The 20,558-nt window shown below is 43.5% G+C and overlaps 1 protein-coding gene, 1 long non-coding RNA gene and 1 pseudogene across 3 annotated transcripts in view; 1 reads left to right on the top strand and 2 right to left on the bottom strand.

Annotated features, from left to right (window-relative positions):
• LOC136382510 (uncharacterized) overlaps positions 1-20,558 on the top strand; it is a 296,768-nt gene that overhangs the window by 266,627 nt on the left and 9,583 nt on the right. The gene's annotated exons all lie outside the window — the stretch shown is intronic.
• Positions 11,017-20,558, bottom strand: part of HACL1 (2-hydroxyacyl-CoA lyase 1) — a 40,759-nt gene continuing 31,217 nt past the window's right edge. For both annotated transcript variants that reach the window (XM_066351839.1, XM_066351840.1), the window contains 5 exons: positions 19,956-20,110; positions 19,035-19,193; positions 16,639-16,746; positions 14,459-14,645; positions 11,017-11,168 (listed from right to left, as the gene is read on the bottom strand). In XM_066351839.1, the coding sequence (XP_066207936.1) occupies positions 11,136-11,168; positions 14,459-14,645; positions 16,639-16,746; positions 19,035-19,193; positions 19,956-20,110 (642 nt within the window). In that variant the 3' untranslated portion in view covers positions 11,017-11,135. The remainder of the gene's footprint in view (positions 11,169-14,458; positions 14,646-16,638; positions 16,747-19,034; positions 19,194-19,955; positions 20,111-20,558) is intronic.
• Positions 13,701-13,817, bottom strand: LOC136382626 (U2 spliceosomal RNA; annotated as a pseudogene).

Here is a 20,558-nt window from a genome sequence, read left to right as displayed (position 1 = left end):
ACGAGACTTTGAAACTAGAGAGCCAGGGTTTCTAGATATATCTTTCTCTGCTCCCTAATTGGAGGGGTGACCATATAACCTGGGTTCACAGACCAGCTAGACTCTTTCCTGGAAGAAAAAGGTGGATGGGGACCAAAGGTCAAAGATAATCCAGTGAAAACCAGAGGTGCAGGTGGTCCTCGTCAGATTAAATCCAAGGGGCACTATTATCTGTACCTTATCTATTGAGGGAATTCATAGGATCTCCAATTTCCATTATTCACATTATTCAATTACTCAGATTAGTAGCAGCAAATGCTACAAGAGAACGCTAGACCAGGGGTCGGAAACCTATGGCTTGCAAGCCACCAGATGTGGCTCTTTTGATGGCTGCATCTGGCTCGCAGACAAATCTTTAATAAAAAAATAATGTTAAAAATATAAAACATTCTCATGTATTACAATCCATTCATTTCCTACCACTCATGTTCATGGTTGCGGGTGGCTGGAGTCAATCACAGCTGTCCTCTGGGACACCACCAAATTTTTATTGGATAATGCATAATGTACACGAGTCATTGTGAGGTCAGGAAGTAAACTTCCCTCCTTTTAATCAAGTAGTCAGCTAGTTAATTGCAGAAACCCTTTTGACAAAGAAGATGGCTAAAAGAAAAAAGATGAGGAGTATTGTACTTTTCAGCAGGAATGGACAGAGGAATTCACCTTTGTGGAGAGAGCAGGTTCTGCAGTATGTCTAATATGCAATGATAAAATTGCATCGATGAAACGGTCAAATATAAAGCGGCACTTCGACACACACCATACATTTGCATCGAAATATCCAGCGGGGGACAGCAGGAAGAAAGCATGTCAAGAGCTACTGTGCAGAGTTCAAGCTAGTCAGCAGCAACTCTGTGTTTGGACCCAACAAGGTGACTGGAATTCGGCTAGCTTTGTTGGTGCTTTAGCAATTGTGAGAAACGGAAAGCCATTCACAGATGGGGAGTATGCCAAAACATTCATGCTTGATGTTGCCAATGAACTTTTTGACAACTTTTCAGATAAAGACAAGATAATCAAACAAATAAAAGACATGCCTCTGTCGGCAAGAACTGTTCACGATCATACCATCATGATGGCAAATCAAATTGAGGCAACACAAGTGAAGGACATAAATGCAGCACCATTCTTTTCTGTCGCTTTGGATGAGTCAGCAGACGTAAGCAATTTATCCCAGTTCAGCGTGATTGCAAGGTATGCTGTTGGTGACACACTATATGAGGAAAGTCTTGCTGTTTTGCTTATGAAAGAGACAATAAGAGGGGAGGATTTATTCAAGTCTTTCACTGAGTTCACTAAAGAAAAAAATCTACCGATGGATAAACTTATTTTGGTGTGTACTGATGGTGCTCCGTGCATGGTGGGGAAAAACAGGATTCGTAGCACTTCTTCATGAACATGAAAAGAGACCCATCCTAAATTTTCACTGCATCCTACATCAGGAGGTGCTTTGTGCTCAGATGTGTGGCGAGCAGCTTGGTGAGGTGATGTTGCTGGTCATTCGGGTGGTCAACTTTATTGTTGCCCAAGCTTTAAACGATCGTCAGTTTAAAACACTGCTGGATGAAGTTGGGAATAATTATCCTGGTCTGCTTCTGCACAGCAATGTGCGTTGGTTGTCAAGAGGGAAGGTGCTCAGCCGTTTCGCGGCTTGTCTGAGCGAAATCCACACTTTTCTTGAAATGAAAAACGTCGAGCATCCTGAGTTAGTGAACACTGAGTGGCTCCTGAAATTCTACTATCTCGTGGACATAACTGAACATCTGAACCAGCTCAATGTGAAAATGCAAGGCGTTGGAAATGCAGTCTTATCCCTTCAACAAGCAGTGTTTGCATTTGAAAACAAGCTAGAACTCTTCATCACTGACAATGAAACAGGTCGTTTACTACACTTTGAAAAACTGGGAGAGTTTAAAGATGCATGCACAGCAAGTGACCCTGCTCAACATCTTGATCTCCAGCAACTAGCGGACTTCACATCTAATCTCCTGCAGTCATTCAAAGCACGCTTTGGAGAATTTTGTGAGCGCACTCGTCTTTTTAAGTTCATCACCCACCCACACGAGTGTGCAGTGGACAGCACTGACCTGAGTTACATTCCTGCTGTCTCCGTCAGAGATTTTGAGCTGATGACCTCAGACATGTGGGTGAATAAGTTCAAGTCATTGTATGCAGATTTGGAAAGACTTGCACAACAGCAAGCAGAGTTGGCGAGCAAACACAAGTGGGGAGAAATGAAAAAACTTCAACCCACGAACCAACTGATTGTCCAAACTTGGAACGTGCTTCCCATCACATACCACACACTGAAGCATGTGAGTATTGCTGTACTAACAATGTTTGGCTCTACGTATGCATGGGAGCAGTCTTTCTCACATCTAAAGAACGTTAAGGCCAACCTACGATCACGTTTAATGGATGGAAGTCTCAACGCCTGCATGAAGCTTAACCTCACCACATATCAACCAGACTACAAAGCCATCAGCAAAACCATGCAGCACCAGAAGTCGCATTAATGGTAAGAAGTACTTTATTCATCATTGGTTAGCAACAGTATAGCAACATAATTAAAAAGAATTCAGAGACTTATTGTACTTTAAAAGTGTTGGTCTTACATAAAATGCACACATTTACTTGTATTTAGTGTTAAACATATTGTATGGCTCTCATGGAATTACATTTTAAAATATGTGGCGTTCATGGCTCTCTCAGCCAAAAAGGTTCCTGACCCCTGCGCTAAATGATTCAGACTTCACCTGTATACATTTCACTCTACACAGCCATAAGCAGAGTCAGTTTTATCAGAATTCCTCAGTCATAATTCTTATCTGGAATTGAACTGGTTTCCAACTTTCATTCTTTTTAATTTTTGTGACAGAGAGAGAGAGACAGAGAGAGGGACCGACAGACAGGAAGGGAGAGAGATGAGAAGCATCAATTCTTCATTGCAGCTCCATAGATGTTCGATTGCTTTCTCATATGTGCCTTGACCAGAGGGCTATAGCAGAGCAAGTGATCCCTTGCTCAAGCCAGTGACCGTGGGCTTCAAGCCAGCGACCTTCAGGCTCAAGCTAGCCACCATGGGGTGATGTACACAATCTCATGCTCAAGCCAGTGACCCCATGCTCAAGCCAGCAATCTCGGAGTTTCAAACCTAGGTCCTCTGCATCCCAGTCCAACACTTTATCCACTGCACCACTGCCTGGTCAGGCTGGTTTCCAACTTCTTTAATACAGTCATATGAGCCCTGGCCCGTTGGCTCAGTGGTAGAGCGTTGGCCTGGCGTGCAGAAGTCCCGGGTTCGATTCCCAGCCAGGGCACACAGGAGAAGCACCCATCTGCTTCTCCACCCCTCCCCCTCTCCTTCCTCTCTGTCTCTCTCTTCCCCTCCCGCAGTGAGGCTCCATTGGAGCAAAAGATGGCCCGGGCGCTGGGGATGGCTCCTTGGCCTCTGCCCCAGGCGCTAGAGTGGCTCTGGTCTCAACAGAGTGACGCCTCCTGGTGGGCAGAGCATCGCCCCTTGGTGGGCGTGCCGGGTGGATCCTGGTCGGTCGCATGCGGGAGTCTGTCTGACTATCTCTCCCCGTTTCCAGCTTCAGAAAAATACAAAAAAAATAATAAAAAAATAAAAAAAATACAGTCATATGAGTCTATCTTAGTCATTCTGAATTTGCATTTATTTACTGCTTCCCCACTGCCAAGTTTAAGTGTCTAGAAAACAGTAAAGACACAGGAATATTTTTGGATTTAATATTATTTCCATTTTCTTTCAGAGTTCAATATTCCTATTATTTCTTTGTGACAGATTTGAAACTTTTTTTCCTAAGGAAAATATATACTCCCTTCACATAAGCTGAGCTACTTCCAAGTTACATGTGTAAAATAACCATAGAAAATATCCACTGAGCTGTTTCCAACCATTATGAATTCTCATTCAACTATTATTTATTGGAGAAGACCTGCAGAGCAGGTGGCTCTATTAGGAAGTAAAAACACAACCCGTTTTCCAGGAAATGACTAATCTACTTGGAGAAGTAAGACCCACTTATGTGAAAAGTGAAACCACATGGCTAAACAGGATGTAATTCCAGCTGTGTTCTCCTCTCTAAGGTCACATCTTCCTAAAATACAGTGGCATTTACTGAGTGCCTTCCCTATGCCAGGCACGAGGCGAGGAGCTTCCGGATACTTCCTGGGAAGTATGATGATTTTACAAAGAATATTAGTAGAGAAACTAACCCTAAGAAGTCATTTCCCACCCTAGATTCTTAGTTTTCCTGAATCAAGAAAACAGCCAAAGTCTTTCAGTTTTTAAAAGGCATTTGAGTATTCGACATACTAGGATCATATAAGAGCGTTTAGTATTAAAACAGGTACAAGATGTTTTATCAAAGTGTTTTGACTGTCAACCAATAGACTCACTTTTTAAAACATTCATTTTAGAGGGGCTTATTCAATACCTTGTCCTTCTAAAGAAAAATTCCTATAAGGAGACTAATTTTGAGATCACTTTTACAAAATAAGCATTTAACAGACAGTGTCATCAAAATGCTACTGGACTAATCTGATCTTTACATGCCCAGACTGACCTCTGCTGGACAGTCTATTAACCTGCCAACATATTTTTTTCTCTGGAAATAACATGGCTAGGGAAAGAGCATTCCCCCCCCCCCCACTCCCATTATATCGCGTATTTAGATGTATACAGTTCACTTTACAACTACGTAAGCCCTCCACACTACCTAACAGCAAAACCTTGTATTGCACCAGGCTAACAAAGGCAAACCACCTGGCGCTACAGGAGCTGCCCACGCCCAAAGCTCCTTTTGATAGCCTCTATACTCTCAGGCACACGGGCTCTCTGGGGTATATCTCAGAAGTAGATTAAGAGTCCCTGCCAAAGGGCCCGATTTGGGAGTCTTGTCAGGTAAAACCACAGATCCCTGAAAGTATTTCTTAGATGCACATTACAAAGCTAGAGTCAGTCCACCACTTTGTGGAGGTCACTTATGCCGCTAGCTAGCTGGTGGAGACAAGTCTTGATATGTATGGTTCAAACAAGCTGACTTTATTTTATTTCTTTATCTTTAAAGATTTTATTTATTGCTTCAGAGAGAAGAGAGAGACCAAGAGAGAGACAGATGGGAGGGAGGAGCAGGAAGCATCAATTCATAGTATTTGCTCCTTGTATATGCTTTGACTGGGTAAGCCTGGGGTTTCAAACCAGTGACCTCAGCCACGCTTTATCCGCTGCCAAGTAGGGTCAAACAAGCTGACTATCCTTCAATTCCTATAAAACACAGAAAATAAACAAGAATGCCCCTGAAAATAACTGATATTTTCCCTTTTTTTCTTTTTCTTTTTTTATATTAAGTGAGAGGCAGGTAGGCAGAGAGACAGATGCACCCAGCAAGCCCCCTACTGGCTGGTGCTCTGCCTACATGGGGCTGCTACTCTGTTGTTCAGCCACCTAGTTATTCTGGCGTGAGACCACGGAGCCATCCTCAGTGCCCAGGGCCAACCGGCTCAAACCTTTCGAGCCATGGCTGCTGCAGGAGGGGAAGAGAGAGAGATAGAAGGTGGGAGCGGGAGAGGTGGAGAAGCAGATGGTCACTTCTTCTGTGTACTCTGATCAGAAATCAAACCCAGGACTTCCACATACTGGGCCGACACTCTATCACTGAGCCAAATGGTCAGGGCCTATGTTTTACCATTTCTAATTTTTTTTTTTTTTTTTTTTTACAGAGACAGAGAGTCAGAGAGAGGGATAGACAGGGACAGACAGACAGGAACGGAGAGATGAGAAGCATCAATCATTAGTTTTTCGTTGCGCGTTGCAACACCTTAGTTGTTCATTGATTGCTTTCTCATATGTGCCTTGACCGCGGGTCTTCAGCAGACTGAATAACCGCTTGCTGGAGCCAGTGACATTGGGTTGAAGCTGGTGAGCTTTTGCTCAAACCAGATGAGCCTGCGCTCAAACTGGCGACCTTGGGGTCTTGAACCTGGGTCCTCTGCATCCCAGTCTGACGCTCTATCCACTGCACCACTGCCTGGTCAGGCATAATATTCTTTTAAAATACAGGCATATCTTGGAAATGTTCCAATTTGGTTCCAGACCACCAAAATAAAGCATATATCATAATAAAGTAAATCACACAAGTTTTTTGGCTTGCCACTGTATATAAAAGTAGTGTTTACACTATACTGTAGTCTCTTAAGTGTCTAAAAAAAACCCCAAAACAATGTATATACCTTAATTTAAAAATACTTATATTGCCTGACCTGTGGTAGCACAGTGGATCAAGTGTTGACCTGGAAACACTGAGGTCGCCACTTCAAAAACCTGGGCTTGCCCTGGCGGGTTGGCTCAGCGGTAAAGCGTCGGCCTGGCGTGCGGGGGACCCGGGTTCGATTCCCAGCCAGGGCACATAGGAGAAGCGCCCATTTGCTTCTCCACCCCCCCCCTCCTTCCTCTCTGTCTCTCTCTTCCCCTCCCGCAGCCGAGGCTCCATTGGAACAAAGATGGCCCGGGCACTGGGGATGGCTCCTTGGCCTCTGCCCCAGGCGCTAGAGTGGCTCTGGTCGCGGCAGAGCGACGCCCTGGAGGGGCAGAGCATCGCCCCCTGGTGGGCAGAGCGTCGCCCCTGGTAGGCGTGCCGGATGGATCCCGGTCGGGCGCATGTGGGAGTCTGTCTGACTGTCTCTCCCCGTTTCCAGCTTCAGAAAAATACAAAAAAAAAAAAACAAAACAAAACAACAACAACAAAAAAAACACACAAAAAACAAACCTGGGCTTGCCTGGTCAAGGCACATATGGGACTTGATGCTTCCTGCTCCTTCCCCCTTCTCTCTCTCTCTCCTCTCTAAAATAATAAATACCCTCATACACTGTTGGTGGGAATGTAAAGTAGTACAACCATTATGGAAGAAAGTATGGTGGTTCCTCAAAAAAACTGAAAATAGAACTACCTTATGACCCAGCAATCCCTCTACTGGGTATATACCCCAAAAACTCAGAAACATTGATACGTAAAGACACATGCAGCTCCATGTTTATTGCAGCATTGTTCACAGTGGCCAGGACATGGAAACAACCAAAAAGCCCATCAATAGATGACTGGATAAAGAAGATGTGGCACATATACACTATGGAATACTACTCAGCCATAAGAAATGATAACATCAGATCATTTACAGCAAAATGGTGGGATCTTGATAACATTATACGAAGTGAAATAAATCAGAAAAAAACAGGAACTGCATTATTCCATACGTAGGTGGGACATAAAAGTGAGACTAAGAGACATTGATAAGAATGTAGTGGTTACGGGGGGAGGGGGGAGAGAGAGAGGGAAAGGGGGAGGGGGAGGGGCACAAAGAAAACTAGATAGAAGGTGACAGAGGACAATCTGACTTTGGGTGATGGGTATGCAACATAATTGAACGACAAGATAACCTGGACATGTTATCTTTGAATATATGTATCCTGATTTATTGATGTCGCCCCATTAAAAAAATAAAATTATTTAAAAAAATAATAAAATAAAATAAATGCTGTGCAAGAGTCTGCTCCTCAGTGATTCTTCCCAAGCTACCTCTCTGTCCCAGAGTCCCCAAATCAGTAACTTGCTCATCTCATCTGTGTCTTGCACAAGCTTTTATTATTGTATGTATTATGCTCTATAATATTTATTTGTATATCCTTGAGATTAGAAAGCATGTCTCATTCTGTCATTTGCCCAGTAGCTCACACAGTCCCTAGAAGATAGTAGACACTTAATAAATGTTGGAAGGCCCTGGCCGGTTGGCTCAGCGGTAGAGCGTCGGCCTAGCGTGCGGAGGACCAGGGTTTGATTCCCGGCCAGGGCACACAGGAGAGGCGCCCATTTGCTTCTCCACCCCTCCGCCGCGCCTTCCTCTCTGTCTCTCTCTTCCCCTTCCTCAGCCGAGGCTCCATTGGAGCAAGGATGGCCCGGGCGCTGGGGATGGCTCTGTGGCCTCTGCCTCAGGCGCTAGAGTGGCTCTGGTCGCAGCATGGCGACGCCCAGGATGGGCAGAGCATCGCCCCCTGGTGGGCAGAGCATTGCCCCTGGTGGGCGTGCCGGGTGGATCCCGGTCGGGCGCATGCGGGAGTCTGTCTGTCTCTCCCTGTTTCCAGCTTCAGGAAAAAAAAAAAAAACACACACACACACACACACACAAATAAATGTTGGAAAAAATGAAAAGAAAAAAAGTAATAAATAATAAATATTTTAAAAATAAAAATAAAAATACTTATATTGCCTGACCAGGCAGTGGTGCAATGAATAAAACATTGGACTAGGATGCAGAGGACCCAGGATCGAAACCGAGGTCGCTGGCTTGAGCATGGGCTCATACAGCTTGAGTGTGAGCTCACCAGCTTGAGCATGCGGTCACTGGCTTGAGTGTGGGATCATAGACATGACCCCATAGTTGCTGGCTTGAGCCCAAAGATCGCTGGCTTGAAGCCCAAGGTCTCTGTCTTGAGCAAGGGGTTACTCACTCTGTTGTAGCCACCTCCCCCCTCCGGTCCAGGCACATATGAGAAAGCAATCAATGAACAACTAAGGTGCCCCAACAAATAATTGATGCTTCTCATCTCTCTCCCTCCCTGTTTCTCTGTCCCTCTCTCTGTCCCTCTGTCTCTCTCTTTGCCTCTGTCACACAAAAAAATAAAAAAATATAAAAATAAATAAAAATACTTTTATTGCTGGCCCTGGCAAGTTGGCTCAGCGGTAGAGTGTCAGCCCAGCATATGGAAGTCCCAAGTTTGACTCCTAGCCAGGGCACAGAGAAGAAGCGCCCATCTGCTTCTCCACCCTTCCCCCTCTCCTTCCTCTCTGTCTCTCTCTTCCCCTCCCGCAGCCAAGGCTCCATGGGAGCAAAGTTGGCCCTGGCACTGAGGACGGCTCCATGGCCTCTGCCTCGGGCACTATAATGGCTCTGGTGCAGTGGAGCAATGCTCCAGATATGCCGAGCATCGCCCCCTGGTGGGCATGCCAGGTGGATCCCAGTTGGGCGGATGTGGCAGTCTGCCACCCTCTGCTTCTCAATTAGGAAAAATACAAAAAAAACCCAACTTTTATTGCTAAAAATGCTAACCATCATCTGAGCCTTCAGCCAGCCGTAATCTTTTTGCTGGTGGAAGGCCTTAAAATGCACTATCTGCCAAGCATAATAAAGCAAAGCACAACAAAACGAGGCATGCCTGCAATGTCTTTCTGGTAATAAAAATTACAAAATTATTTTTATTTCAAAATTTTATAGAAGGAAAAAATGAAGACAGAATAAAAATTACAATTCAATCACTTAAGTTATTGTAAATTTTTGCTTTATTTTGTGCCCATCTTTTTTCCTTTGGGTATATGCATGCACAAGCACAGGTATCTCTGAACTGGACCAATCCATTTTGTAGCTTGATTCTTTCACGTATTATATTGTGATTACTTCCCTATTAATATATGTTCTTGAACACAATTTTTATTTTATGGTATGAACAGATTAGAATGTATGTAACCACTATCTTATCATTAAACACTGGGTGGTTCCTCGATAGAACTATGCTAGATGGCCTTACATGTAAATATTCAACCAAGTATTTTATTATTTCTTTAGGATACATTCTTTATAGAAGCTTATCCAGAAACAGGGTCAAAGTAGTGGGGTATGAACATCTTTAAGAGTCCATAACAAGCATTGCTCAAACTACTACGTGAACTATGGTGCCGACTTCAGCTGCCACGTAGCACTGTGGTGCCCATTTCATTTCCCTCTCATCCACGCTGAGAAGGATCATTTAAAAGTGCTCTGCCAAATGGAGAGGCCAAAAATAAGATTTTCCAGTCTAACATATTCATATTTATTCATAATCATACTTTTGTTGGCCTGTTGTATTTTTGCTGTTAATTATTCATTCATACCCTTTACCCAAATTTCCACTAGTGCATTAATATTTTTCTAATTTATAGGAGTTCCTTAGATATTAAGGATGTTAATCCTGTTGGTCTTGATGCAGTACATGTAAACAAAGGTTGCTAATCCAAATACACCCTTAGGTTATTAGTTTTGTTGTGGTAGGACTTCTTTGGCTCAATAAATACTTTCCAGAATAAATGAAACAAAACTGCCATGTCAACAAGTTTGGTTGGGATTAATAGTGGGGAGATTCAGGGATGAAGTGGTCAACAAAAACTTTAAACTTTTTACTTCAAATATGTTTTTAAAAGATATGTGACTTTAAGAATTCATTTATTAAAAGTGATGTTAACTCAGTGGTTAGGCAGTGACTGCTATTATTTAATAAACTCCTTTCATCTGTAAATTGTTTTCTGTTTTAAATCAATTACTTTATGTTGGGCAGAAAAGATATATTTTGCTCACTTTATTAAAGATGGCACTGCCCACGTGGATGGCCATCGCCTAGGTGATAATATTAACTGCCTTCTTGCTTGAGAAGGGGCATGGTTATGCTAATGTGTTAGGGGAGGGCTTTCACGACAAAAGGTTTTAACAGGTGGAGCTAGGAGGCCATTTGAGGAGAGTGGGCACGTTCTTGTAGAGAGGAAGAGCCCGTGGTGGAGCAGGGCAGGGAAGCCATGTGGGGGAGGCAGCAAAAACGGCGGAATGGGGGAAGGAGAAGCCAGTTCGTGGAGGAGAAGGAGATGGGGAACAGAGGTGACTAAGACTGGTGAGGTGGAAGCCTTTGATTCTAGGAAACTCGGATGAGTCCATGGCTTTGGGAGCCCTGAATGGGAAGGGAAGTGTTTCTCGCCGTGTGTATATTCTCGCCTGCTGGGTGCAAGCTAGGATTAAAGGAAAATGGACCACCAGTTTTTGGCGCAATTGTTTCTTTGCAATTGATCCGAATCAAACCTGAACCTGCATTGGCCAGGCGGCTTTGATGGTGGCTGCGGATACTGCCTGTACCCTTTATTATATATTGTCACTTAGAAATAAATTTTTATTTTTTATTTTTTTTGGTACATCAATTTTAACATCATAGTTATTTTGCTGTGGAAAAGAAAATTCCATCTTACAGGAAAGTCCTCCAGACCACTTACTGGCATCTTCATTTACATACTAGAGCGGGTCAGCCAGTGAAAATCCTAGAAAAAGAAAAGACCACAAATATTCAGTTGAAAGAAATAATTGTCTCAAACTAATCCTCAGTGTTCTGCTTGCTCTAGAATCTGAAAGGCCCTTTAAAACCACACTCACCACAATGGTGGGAAATAAGGCTTGTCTTTGATCTAGTGCTTTACCCAAATAGGAGCTAAAAAATCCATAGTGAACCTTTCCGTCTTGTCCTATAAAACCACCTAAAATGACTTTCTGAATCCTCTTCCATTGACAGAGTCTGAGGGAAACAGCAGTACGCTCAGAAGAAGAGCGGAGATGAAGGAGATCCAGAGAGGGTCGAGCTCCCAGGTCTAGGAAGAGCCTGGGCAGGAAAAGCAGTGCCCGAAAGCCCGTCCTGGGACTAGTGCCATCCTACACCCGTGGCTTGGAAATAGGTGACTGTAGAGAGCAGGTCCTCTGGTATGACAGCAGGAAGCAGCCAGCCTACACTGTGAATCAGTGACAAATAGTGAGTCAGTGAAAATCAACAGCTTGGAAACTAGTATGTGTGGAATGCTACTGGAATAAGGATAAATAATGTCAGAGGTAGATGTGAGAAATAGAATAATCCTCATGGAATTATAAAAGAAGAAATAAAAACTTTCATTTATCCAGGAATACCCCCCCAAAATTCATAGGGAACTACTAGCAAAATAGAACAACGATAACAACATATTGTAATAAAAGCTAAGTGCATGGCTTTGGGACCATACTTAGTAAGATAAGGGTGACCAGAACACAAGCACCACGATACCATGACGGTTGACCTGAGAACTAAGGTGACTAACTAGCACATACAGCTGGACAAAGGGATGACTCATATTCCACGAAGCTCATAACAAGAAGGCACAAGCTTTCATCATGTTACTCAGATGGTACACAACTTAAAACTTATAGATTATCTGAAATTTTCCACTTAATATATTCAGATCACAGTGGACCATGGGTAGCCGAAACCATGGAAAGAAAAACTGGCTAATGGTAAGGTACTGCACTAACATTAGGCTTGGTTTGTTCTGCTCTTTCTAGTTCAAAGCTTTTTCTTTTTTCCTGAGGTAGGCATTTATTGCTATGAACTTTCTTCTTAGAACTACCTTTTCTGTGTCCTGTAAGTTTTGGTATGTTGTGTTTCCAATTTCACTTGTCTTAAGGTATGTTTAAATTTCTCTTTTGACTTCTTCTTTGACTCATTCAGTAGCATGTTGTTTAGTCTCCACATATTTGAGAATTTTCTAGTTTTCTTCTTGTAATTGATTTGTAGTTTCATACCACTGTGGTCGGAATAGATGCGTGGTATTATTTCAATCTTCTTAAATTTATGAAGACTTGTTTTGTGACCTAAGATCTGACCTGTCCTGGAGAATGTCCCATGTGCACTGGGAAGAATGTACATTTTGTTGCTTTTGGATTAAACATTCTATATGTATCCGTTAAGTCCATCGAGCCTAACATGTCATTTCTGGCTGTGTCTCCTTATGAACTTTCTGTCTGGGTGATCTATTCATTGATCTAAGTGGGGCATTCAAGCTCCCTCCTGCTATTGTATTGCTGTGTATTTCTCCCTTTAGGTTTGTTAATATTTGCTTCATATATTTAGGTGCTCCTATCTTGGATGCATACTTAGAAATGATATATCCTATTGTTGGATTCACCACTCTGTCATTATGTTATGACTTTCTTTGTCTTCATTATAGTCTTTGTTTTAAACTCTATTTTGTCTAATATAAGTATAGCCACCCCAGCTTTATTCTGGTTACTATTTGCATGGAATATCTTTTTAGATCTCTTTGCTTTCGGCCTGTGTGTGTTTTCACATATGAAGTAGGCAGTCTACAGGTGTGTCTTGTCTGTTTATCCATCAGTCACCCTGTCTTTCTTTTGATTGGAAAATTTAGTCCAATTACTTTAGAATTTAAAGTAATTACTGATAGAGATGTACTTTTTGCTGCTTTATTAACTGTTTTCTGTCTGTTTTGTATTTCCAAAATGTTCCTTTTGCCAAAGTCTCAGTTACATGTTTTTACAGAAACAGAATCTCGGTAGAATTACATATGTTTTATAGTTCTAAATTAGTTTATTTACATGTCATTGATGGTCCGAGTGTCCATTTTCCTGCTGTCTTGTTCAAAAATAAAAAGATTTCCACAGCAAATATAGCTATAAAGAACCAAGACAAGACTACTTGGAAAAATTATCTGCTCTAAAAACAATGGCTAATATACAATGTGTAAGCATGCAAGACAGGTATATAAGAGAGGGCAAGTGGCAGGACAAGGATCAGAGTACAAAATTAAGTAGAAAAAGCAACTGAATCTGGTATGGAAGGGGATCATGTTACACACTGCCTTAGAGGCCCAAGTACCGAATTTTGAATGCAACTGCATCAATTGTCCTATCATCTCCCTTCACTGCAGCTGGCTGGCCCTTCAGTTTCTCAGACTTTCCGTACTCCCTCCCGCCACAGAGCCTTTTGCACCTCTCTTCCCCCGCCTCTTTGCTGAGTTTGTCCCTACTTATCCTTTGGGTCTCAGATTAAACATCGTTTTCCTTGAGAAGCCTTCTTGTGATCACCATAGAAATTCAACTGTTAAGAACAGATACTATACTTGATCTTAGCCAAAAGGCCGAGAAGCAATCATGTAAGTTAGATTCCATTGTTGTACATTCATTCAGAACAGGTTCCCTTCCTTCAGAGAAATTGCCTCACTCGGTCATAATGCATTCAGTCCTGAGGTGGCTGGACTGTCCCTCTCCCCTACTGTACTGTTAGCTCCAGGAGGTGAGGCGAGCCTGGTTTTGCTCACCGTGCTATTCTTTGCACCCACCTACATATCTCAACAAATATTTGGTGAACACACTGAAACTGCTAAACTCAGAAATGGTTTAGAACAGGGGTCTCAAACTCGCGGCCCGCCAAACAATTTTGTGCGGCCCGCAGACTAATCCACAAAGTTCAAAATATTTTGGATAAAATTAAGTAAGCCTAGGGGCCTACTTGTATTTTTCATTTCTCTAGCATCCTAGCTAGATATTAGCTTAGTTAACAGCAGTTGCGATGCGAACTACAGTTTCTGGTCGTTTTGTGACACTGAGTAAACTGCATGTACGATTGTGCTTGTTGTACTGATTTTTTTTTGTTTTCAACTGCAGTGAGAAAAGTGTTGCATAACAGTTGCCTTTTGTAGACCTAGTGCGGCCCACATGCTGAGTTGAGTTTGAGACCCCTGGTTTAGAAAGAACTCTCTGAATAACAGGTTGTTCCAGCAATCATATTTACCTGGGCTTTCCGCATGGCTTGCGGCTCAATCAGGATGTTGATAAGAGAGGGTTTCGTTGTGTCCGCCAAGCTTTTCCTCAGGGATTCTTGGAGTTCTTCTGGTGTTTGTACAAAATACCCTGAGCCTCCAAATGCAGTCATGACCTGCTCGTAACGTGCATTTGGCAGAAGACACATTGGAGGGACCCTGAAGAAGTAGGTCACAAATAGAAAAAAAATCGTATCATTCTCTGACATAATTTATGAAAAATTTTGGACTAAACTGAAAGGCATGTTTTTAGAGAGAGGAAGGGAGAGAGATGAGAAGCATGTAGTTGCGGCACTTTAGTTGTTCACTGATTGCTTCTCATACGTGCCTTGATGGGGGAGGGGGGGCTTCCAGCAGAGCTGGTGACCCCTTGCATAAGCCAGTGACCTTGGGCTCAAGCTAGTGAGCCCCTGCTCAAACCAGATAAGCCCACGCTCAAGCTGGTGACCTCAGGGTTTCAAACCTGGGTCCTCTGCGTCCCAGTCCGATGCTCTATCCACTGTGCCACCACCTGGTCAGGCAAGCATCTTTTCATAAATCTGTTAGCCATTTGTATATCTGCTTTGGAGAAATGTCTAATCAGGTCCTCTGCCCATTTTTTAATCAAATTGTTTTATTTGAGCTGTATGATATTGTTATATATTTTGAACATTAATCCCTTCTCTCGTACATCATCTGCAAATATGTCCACCCACTCAGTAGGTTGTCTTTTTGTTTTGTTGATGGTTTACTTTGTTGTGCAGAAGATTTTCTAGTGTGATGTAGTCCCACTTGTTTATTTTTACTTTGTTGCCCTTGCGCAAGGTGACATATAGGAAAAGATACTGTGTAAACCAATGTAAAGAGTTTACTGTAGCCCTGACCAGACAGCTTGGCTGGCTCGAGCGTTGTCCCAAAGTGCAGAGGTTGCTGGGTTCGGTCCCTGCTCAGGACACACACACAGGAGATCAATGTTCCTGTTTCTCTCTCCCTCTCTCCCTTCCTTGCTCTCTAAAATCAATAAAATAAACTTTTAAAAGAAAACAGTTTACTACCTAGATTTTCATCTAGGACTTTTATGGTTTCAGGTTGTATATTTAAGTCATTAATCCATTTTGAGTTTATATTTGTATGTTGTGTAAGAAAGTGGTCCAGATTAATTTCCTGCATGTTTCTGTTCAGTTTTCCCAACACCATTTATTGATGACACTATCGTTTCCCCATTGTGTATTCTTGCCTCCTTTGTTGTAGATTAATTGACTATATTAGTGATGGGTTTTTTTTTTTCTGGGCTCTCTGGAACTAAATTTTTAACTTAATTTAAATAGCCACATGTGACTGTCAGGCTGACTGAAAAATTCGCATCTCTCTTACACCCCACAGCCAGCTCTAGGACTGTCTCAGCTTGGCCCTACCATCGGATATCAAGATTTAGCTAAGTGGCAAAAGGAAAATTTCTGGATCCATATTTGTACACAGTCCACTGGGAGCACTTTGCAATAGGCTCTTTCATTAACAAGGGTTAGACATCGAACTCATTTGTCTGAGTCTTCAGTGGCTCCCTGATCATAAACTATTTATTGAAGGGCCCAATAATGGAGAGCTGGGCAAAGAGGAACCGTGCAGACAGTGTTCCCGCCCTTTAGGGAGGCTGCCAACATAAACAAGAAATACTCACCATGGAAGCATGTTCCAATACAACAGACCTTTTTTTTTTTTTTTTTTTTGTATTTTTCTGAAGCTGGAAATGGGGAGAGACAGACAGACTCCCACATGCGCCCGACCGGGATCCACCCGGCACGCCCACCAGGGGGGGCGCTCTGCCCACCAGGGGGCGATGCTCTGCCCCTCTGGGGCGTCGCTCTGCCGCGACCAGAGCCACTCTAGCGCCTGAGGCAGAGGCCAAGGAGCCATCCCCAGCGCCTGGGATATCTTTGCTCCAATGGAGCCTTCGCTGCGGGAGGGGAAGAGAGAGACAGAGAGGAAGGAGGGGGGGGGGTGGAGAAGCAAATGGGCGCTTCTTCTATGTGCCCTGGCCGGGAATTGAACCCGGGTCCCCCGCACGCCAGGCCAATGCTCTACTGCTGAGCCAACCGGCCAGGGCCACAACAGACTTTTAAAGGAGATTAAAATAGGCGAGAAAAGTAAATATACACTGTTCTGGGTTACTTACACAGAAGTAGCATCTCCAAACTTTAACATTTCCTTCCAAGCATCTGTAGGGACACCTTGGTAAATTCCATTATTATTCACCACCAAAAGTACAATTGGCAAGCTGTACCTAAAATTGACAGCAAAATATACAGGAAATAAGTCTTCATTCTAAAGCAATTTCTTTTCTTCAAGCTGAAATTTTACCTAAAAAATGGGTAGTTTTCCATAAACTTTTTTATATTAGGGCAAAACTAAAAATTAAGCATTTGCTATTATAATACACGAACATCAAATCACTAACAGAAACATCACGAGTAGTAGAAAGAGTGCAAGAGTAGGGGTTGTTAGACCTGAGCCTACCACTAGGTGAGTGCGGGCTCGTCACCGAGCCTTCTGACCCTTGGTTCTCCCAGACCCAGGTGCCGGCAGGAATGACAGCCTCCAGCCGTGATGCCACGGAGCCCCACTTCCGGCTGGTGCCTAGCAGCCCTGTTGGAAAGGTGTCTTTCCACCGACTGGCTTCCTCATAAACCACCAGCACTTTCCAGATGCTGGGGGAGGCGCACAGTGACTAGCATACATTCTCTCCTCTCCAAGCACTTCATCCATACATTAAAAAACATTACAGCCTGACCTGTGGTGGCGCACTGGGTAAAGTGTAGACCTGGAAATGCTGAGGTCGCCAGTTCGAAATCCTGGGCTTGCCTGGTCAAGGCACATATGGGAGTTGATGCTTCCAGCTCCTCCCCCACTTCTCTCTCTGTCTCTCCTCTCTCTGTCTCTCCCTCTCCTTTCCTCTCTAAAAAAAAAAAAAAAAAAAAAAAAAAAATAGGCCCTGGCCGGTTGGCTCAGTGGTAGAGCGTCGGCCTGGCGTGCGGGGGACCCGGGTTCGATTCCCTGCCAGGGCACATAGGAGAAGCGCCCATTTGCTTCTCCACCCCCCCCTCCTTCCTCTCTGTCTCTCTCTTCCCCTCCCGCAGCCAAGGCTCCATTGGAGCAAAGATGGCCCGGGCGCTGGGGATGGCTCCTTGGCCTCTGCCCCAGGCGCTAGAGTGGCTCTGGTCGAGGCAGAGCGATGCCCCGGAGGGGCAGAGCATCGCCCCCTGGTGGGCAGAGCGTCGCCCCTGGTGGGCGTGCTGGGTGGATCCCGGTCGGGCGCATGCGGGAGTCTGTCTGTCTCTCTCCATTTCCAGCTTCAGAAAAAAAAAAAACAAAAAACATTACAAGGGGTAAGAATTAGAGAGAAAGAGTATTTAACAATGTGCTGAACAGTATGATAAAGACCAAAAAAAAAAAAGGCTGATTAAACTTGACCAACTGATGAAAAAATATGGCCTTTATTTTTTACAGATGTACTTTCTGAGATTAGCTGTAAAAACAAAACTAACTTGGCTTGACCTGTGGTGGCACAGTGGGTAATGCATCGACCTGGAATGCTGAGGTCGCCCGTTCAAAACCCCAGGCTTGCCTAGTCAAGGCACATATGGGAGTTGATGCTTTCTGCTCCTCCCCCCTTCCTCCCCCTCTCTCAAATGAGTAAGTGAAATCTAAAAAAAACAAAAACAAAACTAACTGCATACTGTGAACAGAACTGTGGTAACTGCATGTTCCCCATGCTCAAAGGGAATGGCTTTACCTTCCTCTACCAGGCGACCTCCCCAGAAATCATCTTTTGGGTGTATACTTGGTTGTCAATATAGATACTATATAACAGGCACAATATTTTCCCTCTGATCTGGAAAGTTTTATATACCCCCACTCTGAAAGTCCCAAAACATTATTTACAAAAGCCCTACTACGAGCCCTGGATAAGAATAGGGTTGTCTTCCCAGTTTAAATAATCGGGGAGAACCCCCCCCACACACTTCTATAGTAGGATCTACAACTTCAGTTTCTCCAGGAATCCTTAAAACTATGAAAATAACCTAAATAGCTCACATCACTGAGCAGTCACCTCAATCTTTACCTAGATCATCTCATTTGCTCCTCACAACTGGCCTCTACAGTAGGAATTATTCCTATTCCTGACCCCATTCTAGAGGACACTGAAGCTTGGTTCAGTGACTTAACCCAGTCACTTGGCTCTGCAGTGGTCAAGCCAGAAGCCCTGCTTTTAAGCACCAAGCTCTGCTGTCTCCCTGCAGAAAACAAGGTTTTCTCAAACAGAACTCTTTTCAGTGACCTCGGAATCACTCCCATAGTTTTCCCACACTTTGGCATGCCGTCAAGAGGTCATAAGCATGCTGTCCTGGCTGAACAAGACCCTGGGGTTATGTACACGGGTGTCTACACAGCCCGTGCGCAGAGCACCTGACATGCAACCAGTGCTTGGTAAGTATTTGTTAGTTACGTGGGTCTTGTGCATAGCTTTTCATATTGTGGAGAAAGAAATGATGATTCAGGATGCTGTTTTACCTGCAGATGGTTTCCACCTCCATGCCAGAAAACCCAAACGCACTGTCTCCTTCCACACAGACAACCCGCTGTCCTGGGTTTCTATCTTTAGCTACTACAGCAGCTGCAATGGCGAATCCCAAACCGACTCCCATTGTTCCAAAAGTACCAGCGTCGAGCCTATGGGATGATAAATCTAAAATGAAACCCTCGGGGGCATGTCACAGATGGTGGGGTTGGCATAAATCTAGACATACTCACATGGTTCACTGAAAAATAGAGGACAGTAAAAACACTCTCTTTAATATAAAGTTCTAAACAGTAGGGAACTAATTTGTCAGAGATCAGCAGAATGAGAGGAATGTCACTTGTAATTGCTTGTTAAGACTAAATATATCCTGCCTGACCATGAGGTTGCGCAGTGGACAGAGCATCAGACTGGGATGCAGAGGACGCAGGTTTGAAACCCAGAGGTCACCAGCTTGAGCGTGGGCTCATCTGGTTTGAGCACAGCTAGCTCACCAGCTTAAACCCAAGGTCGCTGGTTTGAGCAAGGGGTCACTCGGTCTGCTGTAGCCCCCAGTCAAGGCACATATGAGAAAACAATCAATGAACAACTAAGGTGCCACAACGAAGAATTGATGCTTCTTGTCTCTCTCCCTTCCTGTCTGTATGTCCCTATCTGTCCCTCTCTCTGTCTCTGTCACACATACATAAAAAAAGACTAAATATATCCTTAGAACACTGACATGAATTATCACATGATCCTGAGGACATCCCAAGCATAAAAACTCAATACGACCTCACTTAAGGATACTTTCATAAACCATGTCCTTATACACTAGACACGTTTAATTCTCAAATGTTTTATTACTCTGCACTACTGTAGTTTCAAATTTTACACATTACAATTAATTAGAATTTTTTTTTTGGAAGGTCTACCTGTGACGAGGAAGGTGGTTTTGAAGCACAGTGCGTCCAATATCCATTGTATTTGCTCCTTCACTCACCACAATACAGTTTCTGGGCAGTTGTTTTTGAACATGGTAGAATACTGTGTAATAGTTCATAGGCAGGGATTTTTTGAGAGCTAATTCCTAAAATATGAGAGGAAAATATAACTGAATTAGTCTAAAGTATAATGAAAACACAGTCAATAAGCTACTATCAAACTTATTTGGAAATAGGTTAACAACTGCAAGCCACAAGGGTCTGAAATGGCCACCAGTGGCCACTCTGAGAATCTAATTGATCTATGAACAGTCTGGCGGACACGTAAAGAAAAATGGGTCCCACAGTCCCAGTTTGGGACACAATCAAATAAGCCAGGAAATATCACTCTTCTTGGACAGCCACAAGGCACAGTGAAAAACTAACCAATCCTATTTGAGCACTTTTAGGGGAATATGGCCTTAGAAAAAGTGAATATTTTATTCCAGACTATTTTCATCTCAAACATGGCCTAAGTTTAAATAAAAATGAAGTCAGGATTTTAGAAAATCTGCTTCTTCCTCAGATGCAATGGAGAATAAAGGGGATACGCTG

The sequence above is a fragment of the Saccopteryx leptura genome, chromosome 10 (assembly GCF_036850995.1).
Source record: "Saccopteryx leptura isolate mSacLep1 chromosome 10, mSacLep1_pri_phased_curated, whole genome shotgun sequence".
Lineage (NCBI taxonomy): Eukaryota > Metazoa > Chordata > Mammalia > Chiroptera > Emballonuridae > Saccopteryx > Saccopteryx leptura.
This window is presented reverse-complemented; position numbering and strand designations above follow the sequence as displayed.